General features: G+C 34.1%; 1 protein-coding gene across 1 annotated transcript; it reads right to left on the reverse strand.

Moving 5' to 3' along the window:
• Positions 1–324: 324 nt before the first annotated feature.
• LOC147548542 (uncharacterized protein At4g15970-like) lies at positions 325–6,158 on the reverse strand. The gene is made up of 4 exons (XM_086671580.1): positions 5,669–6,158; positions 1,718–2,077; positions 749–1,230; positions 325–620 (listed from the first exon to the last, which is right to left on the reverse strand). Exons 1-4 carry the CDS (start codon positions 5,858–5,860, stop codon positions 560–562), a joined length of 1,095 nt encoding a protein of 364 aa, XP_086527706.1. The 5' UTR covers positions 5,861–6,158; the 3' UTR covers positions 325–559.
• Between the last annotated feature and the right edge of the window lie 2,074 nt (positions 6,159–8,232).

The following is an 8,232-nucleotide window of genomic DNA, read 5'->3' on the forward strand; positions in this document are numbered from 1 at the left end:
AAAACCTCCCTTGATAAATATAGTTCGTAAAAGCTCAATATTTCCTTAAGCATGAGATTGATCTGCCACTACGTATTTAGTTTAACAGCCATGATAGAAAGTCTGCCCACTTTTCTGACCGGTTACGTAACCAGACAAGATTTAGAAGAGAAAGTTAAACACTTTCTCTTTCTAGATTATATCGGCCATGTAACCCTGCCGGGATTCAGCCTACCTGGAGAGAAGGTCATTTTCCTTACTTTGGTTGCCGGATTTGGGTCTAACAAACTCCACAACCTCTTATAAACTCTTTAGAAACTGCGAATGTACAGAAATAACTCTGAATGTACAGAAATAACTCTGAATATATAAAGGTCTTACACATACTACTGATACTAGGGTTCAAATTAGTATGAAAATCACTAAATATTATCAGAACAAAATATTCAAATAGTTAATTGAGACACTACTGAAACAAAATACATGGATGATTCTAATAACATTAGGAAAAGCCCTTTAATCAAAAGAAACCGAAAAATATTACCTTTACAAACTTCGTAGAACAAAAGAATCTCCGTTGTCATCCCTTCTTTTCTCCTTTTGGATGTTTCTCGTGTTCGTGAGGGCGGAATGCACCAAGGCTACAAAAAGAAAAAGAAAACCATTATATCAAATAAACATAATATTATTTAGAATAATGAACACATAATATGTCACTTGCTATATAGAATACATTAGTTATTAAGATTAGGGAGTATTTGTGTCTAACCTGCAATTTTGTGGAACACTCCAAGATGACTTCCATGATTTCTTAGTACTTGAAGATAATGACATAAATTTTCGCCAATCGTCGAGCATAACTCTTAGATCATTAAGTTTGCTATCAAGGCCATAGCAACAATTTACATGCATTGTACAAACTTCATTCAAATTTCTGCTAGGCTCACATAATCCACCAAAGTAAGCAGTACTTAAGAATTTAATCTTCAAACCAATTTTCTTCAAGAATTTATCATATTTGATCTTATTAAGCACATCTTGATCATGGAGTTTAGGATAGGTTTCTCTTGAGGTATACCAATAATTGTAGAATTGTATTGTTCTTTTGTTAGATTTAACATAAGTAAATCCACCATTTGGCCTATTGTTTAAGTCATTGGAGTTTCCGTTGAAATTATCGCAAGCAATTTCGAAATCTGCATTCTTAGAAAATCTTGGAAATGGATCTCGAAACCACATTATATCAGCATCCTGAATGATAAAAGAGAAACCAATAATATTGTTAAAATTCTTATTAACAAAAAGTAAATTGCAGAAATGAGAAAGGGCTTTCCAACAAATAGGAGAGATAGCTTTGGGTTTTTGCCCAAACCCAAGCCCAAATCAAAGCCCAAACCCAAGCCCAAATCAAAGCCCAAACCCAAACCCAAACCCCTTAAGTAGGAATGGTTCTCCACATGGCTACGAATTTCGGGAAATAGAAAGAATTTTTCGATCAGATGATAAATAGTACAATAAATATAGATTGTCCACCTATCTCAATCCGTATTTGACCATATGATAATAAGACAGAGGGTAAACAGTTTGAAAATTATTATATTGCCCTCAATCCCATCTCTCATCTCTTGTCTAATTATCTAGACGATGAAGTAGGGATTCGGAGAGGCAGATAACTTATCATTGTTTTCGTGAAAACGGAAAGAAACAAAGAAAGAGACTAATGGATAGAGAAGGTTACCGTGAAAACGAAACTATAACCCAAATGAAGAACCGTACGTAGAAAATCGATTCTTCTCCACATCATTTTCAAGTAATCGGTGGACATAAAATAGGCTTCCTCAGAGAAATCAACACCTTGGGTGGTAAGAGCATAGCAATGAGGATGAATTTGTAAACAACGTTGATATGCTTTATTATCCAACGCAATAATCACTAAATGGTTCAAGAACTTGTTGGTTTCGTCTCCAATTCGAAAACTCTCAAGGAATATATCCAGTATCGAATCTTGAGCTGCCCATGCTTCATTTAATGTTGTCAATACAACTGTGTTATCTTTCATAGAAGCCTTCTTCAAAACTCTACTAAGTTCAATATTTTCCTACATATAATTAACATTAAGCTAATCAGCATCAGTAAACCTATATATTTTCATTGTATAACAACTAACAAGGCGTGTGAGCCAATATCTCTTGGTTGGAGTGGTAAGAGGTATAATCTTCCACCTTAGAGGTCAAGGGTTCGAGGCAGGCTGAACAATTCAAAAAAAAAACAAGGCGTGTGAAAACATTATTTGTTTGAAGAATGTAAGAACCGATAAAACAAGATTGAACCACTTTAGAATTTAAACAATTTTTTATTCGTAATAAATTCAAAATAATGATGTCATGTAATCACAATCTTAGAATTTAAACAATTTTTTCTAGAAAGAGAACATTCAAAGTGATAAGGAACATGCAATTAAGTCAATTCTAACTCTATCAAAAAAAAAAAAAGTCAATTCTAACGATACCGAAAATAAACAATTCAATTTAAGATTTAAGTTAACTTGTGACACATTATAAAAATAAGTGTGGTCTATATAATGACCCGGAAAATATTTGTGACCCAAAAATAAAAACAAAATTGACTTGGAAAATAAAACACAAAGAAAAGGGCTACTTTGTGAAAAAGTTGCTTAGTTGGTCTTTTTTTTCTAAGACCCCTTAGTTGATTAAGAATTGAACAAGTTTAGTAAACTTTTGTTTAACCCCAAACCAGCTGCCCTTGAACTTCTTCTTGAGTGATGTGATAAATTGGAAATTTACATTTGAAATTGACAAACATATCTAATTTTGTCAAGGGAATAAGCAAAAGTCAAGAAAAAATAGAGATGGGAAATATAAATATATCTCTATCTAACTAGACAGAGAAAATGACATGACACAACTCAATATTACTCTTCTTTCCTTAGCATAACTTATGTATAGTACATGAGGTGTTAAATCCGATTACTTTCAACAAGTACAACCACAATGGTGTAACATTTTTTTTTCTGATTTTTACTCATTAATGTGATTAAGACTTTGAGACAATTATTGATATTTTTACCAAAAAAAATTGCTACTATTTGTATAAGTAATTTGACATAATAGCTATTTGACTTTTGTGTTTTTGGTGTGTAATTATGTAAAACAACATTTCAATTAGCTAAGAAATGCTTGTATTAATCAATATCACTTGTTATTTATTATGATGGGTTAATTCAATTTCGACCTCTCAAAGATGATCAATTGGCCAAATTGATCCACATAATTTGACAAGTGGAATCTAGTTTGGGGAAGAAAACCCCCTAAAATTAGATTATTCTAGTTCGAGGGATTCTTTCCTCAACTAGACAATCTACTTTGTATTTTTGTTAAACCCTAAATCTAAATTCAAATGTCCAATAGAAAAGAAAAAGAAAAGAGAGAAGGGGGAGAGATCAAGAGATGGTGGTAGCAGGGCCGTGCGCCCGCACAGGGCCCCCACCACAAAAAGCCATTTTCAAGTTTTTGGCCATCTATTAATCCTATTAAACCGGGAAGGTTATAGGATTAGCATGAGTTGTGAAGTAGCTCAGCTGGTGCACCGTTCATCTCTTGGTCTAGAGGTCTTGGGTTCGAGTGCTACCGGTAGCACTTTCTCTTAATTTTTTTGGAAGAGGTCACATTGAAACGTTAATTTCAATGATTCAAGTGGTATAATATACATGTCAACAAAAAAAAATGGTTTAAGATGTAGTATTTTCATCCCAAAGCCAATAAGGACAACAAAACTATTCTCTAACTATCACAAATCTCCTTTCTCTCAGTCTCTCTTGCGACATGATATTTCTATAATTTTTATCGCAACGCAATTTGTTCTTTGACACATAACTTTCTTTTTAATCCTTATTTTTTTTCTCCTCTCTAAAATTTCTCATTCTTTCTATCATATGAATCTCTATCCAAACTCTCATTATCATTCATAACTAAACTATAATTTAATGTGTGAGATGAAAAAGTTAGCCACAACCTTGACATACACAAAAGCAACCGAATGCGTAAATAAATTTAGATTTTACGTTTGCTTATACAAGGGGTGCCAACTAAAAAATTTGGCACCGGGCCCCCGGATTCTCAGGCACGGCCCTGGGTGGTAGAGATGAAGTTCAAGCTAAAGATGAAGAGATGAACATGAAATGGAATTTCTTTCTACTATTTCTCTATTTTATTTTGACAAAATAATAGCAAAAAATTCAAAACTTGACAAAAGATAGAAATGTAAAAAAAATATAGTTTAGGAGGTCATTTTGGAAGTTGGTCAATATAATGAAGCCATTTTGAGGAAGTGGTCATTTTAAAGGGGCCAAATAGAAATTACACCATTAACGTTTAATGTGTATCATGTTGTGATGTAAAAGGGTATCATGTTTCTAGCGAAGAAAATGCACAAATGACCAGAAGATCAAGTCGCTTTATTTGTTGATATTAACAAATCTTTTTTTTTTGTTGTAAGGTGATATTAACAAATCAGAGCATGTGAGTCCTAGCTTGGCATTTTTATTTTATTTTTTGGCATTGCAATTATAATACACAAATTACCTGAAACAAATGTTTACTTTATCTTTTATTTTTTTTATTTCATCATGGGACAATAACGACTTATTGTTTAAAACCAAAAAATAATATTCAATAATACAAACACTCCCAAACATGTGGGTTCACATTAAATAATCCACAAATATAAAATTGATTTTCCATTTTTGTTTTTAATCTTCTCACGATATGCCATTTGTTTTTCTGCCGTAAAAGTGATGTACAGACTCTAGCCTTATTAAGCACCCGACCTTTATGCTATTAGTGAGTTGCTTGTTAGTTTGATTCAAGGCAATGAACACATAGACGACTATTCCATACGAACCAAGATTTTAAATGGGTTTATTACGTTTAGTCGTTTACCACTATCTTTTGTACTATCTTCTTCTTTCCAACTTAAAAATAATCAATAGTATATCTTGTCAGACTGACTTTTAAACCAAAGAGAATCTCGAATCAGATACACAAATATGGTTGGGACAGCTAGTGTTTGTTAAAATCATAATGATTTGATAGCCTTATCTACCATGGTTAAAGACCAACCAATACTTGTTAGAAAAGTCTGCACCTATAGATTTTTTTTTTTTAATCGTGTAAGTTATATGACCTAGTCAGGGTGGGAGCCTCCAAATTAAAAAACCAAAAGACAAGTTGTGAAATTGTACTAATGAGGTTTAAATGGACTTGGTCAATGGGTAAGGCAAGTTGGAGGATGTCTTGTCCAAACCTAGGATATTCAATGGAGTATATACACAACGTAATAATTTTAGAAATACTAGGGTTACTGTCAGTCTGTCACCGGGTTAGTGAGAAGGGATTCTTTCTAACTCTATCCAGTCAATCTGACGGTCAATATTATTTTGTCTAATTTCTATTTCGCAAAGGCCCTTCCTTCTCCGATCCATTGATACCGGAATATCAATAAAAGATCCCGACGATTACTCTTATCTTGATTCTCCGGACGATTTTCTCACTAAAAACACTTTATATAGTCTTCCCTAATACTAACTTGCGCTAGGTTTTGCTAACGTGCGCATGTATTTGCCGCGTAAAAGTTAGAGAGAGAAAGAGAGAGAGAGAGAGAGAGAACTTACAGGTGAAGAGATAGAAGAAAGAAACTGTGAAGGATAATCAGTGCTGAAGAGTATTAGAGAAGGAAGTACTACGACTATGAATAATAATCCGAGCGTCAGAATCCGTCGCCGGAGTTTATGATAATCAGGCAGTGTTTCCGAGTTGCTGTTACCGTTTCCGCCGAAGATCGTCAATCGTAATATCCTCATCATTTTCTTGATTTAATCTTCTTATTCTTCTTCAATTTGAGCAAGTAGCTAGCAGAAACTAATTTTACATGTTCTTAACTCCATCAATCATGTATTTAGAGAGAGAAAGAGAGAGAGAGAGAGAATCAATCGGTTAATGGTAGTGCGTTTTTAATAGGAGATTCTTCAAATTCCAGGTTTGCTCTTCTGATTATGACTAAAAAAGACAGAAGAGAGAGAGAGAGAGTTTTCGATTTGAATTTAAATTAATTAATTCCTCACTCAGTAAACGCTCATTTCTAGTTTTAGAGAGAGAAATACTAGTAGAGAGAGAGAGAGAGAGGAAACGACATCAATTTGTCATGTGCACGATAAAATTATAAGAGCGCCCCAAGTAAGTGATAATACCGCCTCCCTTACTCACAAACACTTCCTCAAATTTGGGTTGGGTATGGCGTCTTTAACACTTATAAGGGGCGCCTTTAAAACTCTCCCACAAATTATTCACACCAAATCCAACCAATTAGATAATAGGTTTTGTTCACCAACCTAGAGAGGGTGGTCAGTAAACAGTTTGGAGTCTCATTCTGACAAGAAGTACCTTAATGGCGGCTTCCTCGATTAAAGGGGAGAAGTTTCCAAATGCAAAATGCATTGTTTCTAGGGGACCCCAATAAGTCCATGAGAAAATTCATTACAAATAGCTTTTGGCATGTAGTTTTCTATTATTAGTTCAACAAAAAAAAAAAAAAATGTAGTTTTCTATTATGGTGGGTAAATACTTTACATTTTTCTATCATCCACATGTGTTAATTCCGTCTTTAAAAATGTGATTGTCACGAATTATAATTTAGATATAGTGTAGTATAAATAAAATATATGAGAAATCATAATTTAAAATGCGATTTCAAAGATACGTGGAAGATTATGTTTTCGAGTTTGTAGATTCTTTATTAGAAGTTTTCTCTTTTCAGAACTTTTGATGCCCAAATTTGATTAGATTCAGATTAAGTCGGCAAATATTAGCCATACTTCTTCCTCATATTTCGGGATTGAGGCATTTACACGGATCCCTATGCTTCTTTTAAATCTAAGAGAATACCTGATTGTATTTGAGACATGGCAGAGCTTAAGGACGTACCGGGCACCAGTTCCGGACTTAAGTGGTATGCCTCTTTCGGATTCAACATCCTTGTTGACTTAATACGAGTTGACCTATTGGAGTTTCGATATTTTCTTGACTTATTCACCCCAATCAAATACTGACAATTTTTCGAATTATCAAATATAATTACACTTAGAATCTATGTCAAACCTAAAAGAACATAGAAATGAGATAAACATTATTGAACATTAATGGGGGGGGGGGGGGGGAGGTTAAAATCGGAAATATGAGCCAACAATCCAAATAATGGAGGGTAAATGAGAGGTCAGACCATATTTGCTAAAAAAATGAGTTTCCAGTCCAAATGTCAGAGACAACTCATTGTTTCCTACTTTTCATTTTTTTTCTCCCCCTCTTGCCCTTGGACGGGACATTTTGACGCTTTCTAACAATTTGACTCGGGATAGTACATTTCTTTTGAAAATTCGAAATTTTTGGCCAAAATTTTGGGATCCCGCCCGGCAAACTCTCTCTTCTCGTTTTCTTTCTCTCTCTAAAACCAGGCTGTGGCTGAGAATTTAGGGGCACTGTGCTAAATTTGAATATGGGCCTTTCGTGTAATAAAATTTACAAAAAGAGATAAACAAAAATGCAAGATAATTTATCAATCGGTATGTGAAAACCATAGATTGACATGGTCAGCCTAAAATGATAAAAAGAAATAAACTTTCTTGTACAAGATATATAGTTTAGATATCTATTTCTTGTAGGGATTTATACCCTTCTACTAGTGTTTATAGCGGAAATATGACATCTAATGTCTACACTAGTATTCCCAGGATCACATGCAAAACTAGTAATTAATCTAATGGAGATAGTAGATTACCTTAATCGCTTTTCCCTCGAACTAGTTGAATTGATTGAAGAAGACCAAGAGCTTCAAGTGTAGCTCCTCTACTTGGGACACGAGCAATCAATTTGATCTCCCACCTTGTTGTATAGCTAGCACACCAATGGTGGTTGGAAAAGAAGAACTCCTTTCTTCTTGACTAGATAGATAGTTAATGGGAATTAGCTCACTTTCTCCTCTCTACTTGATGTGGTAGAGTAAGAAAGCTTAGAGAGAAATTCCACACCTTATTCTCTGCCCTAAGAGTGTTTATATAGAACCCTAATAAGAATCCACCTCCTTTTTGGTTTCCTAAAACACCCTTTAGAATAAGATTTAGGGAAATAGTCGAAAATAGCAACTATTGGTATTTTCTCAATTCCCTAAGGAGGAGGTGCCCAA

Source organism: Eschscholzia californica, unplaced genomic scaffold (assembly GCF_041429995.1).
Source record: "Eschscholzia californica isolate CP2 unplaced genomic scaffold, dmEscCali1.0.p SCAF_3, whole genome shotgun sequence".
NCBI classification, from domain to species: domain Eukaryota; kingdom Viridiplantae; phylum Streptophyta; class Magnoliopsida; order Ranunculales; family Papaveraceae; genus Eschscholzia; species Eschscholzia californica.

Bases quoted from the DNA above. Each gene is read 5' to 3' on its own strand.
- LOC147548542 (XM_086671580.1), bottom strand. From the start codon at position 5,860: ATGATGAGGATATTACGATTGACGATCTTCGGCGGAAACGGTAACAGC. The intron at 2,078-5,668 runs GTAAGTTCTCTC...AATTATATGTAG, and splicing joins TTTCTTCTATCTCTTCACCT to GAAAATATTGAACTTAGTAG. The intron at 621-748 runs GTTAGACACAAA...TTCTTTTTGTAG, and splicing joins AGTGTTCCACAAAATTGCAG to CCTTGGTGCATTCCGCCCTC.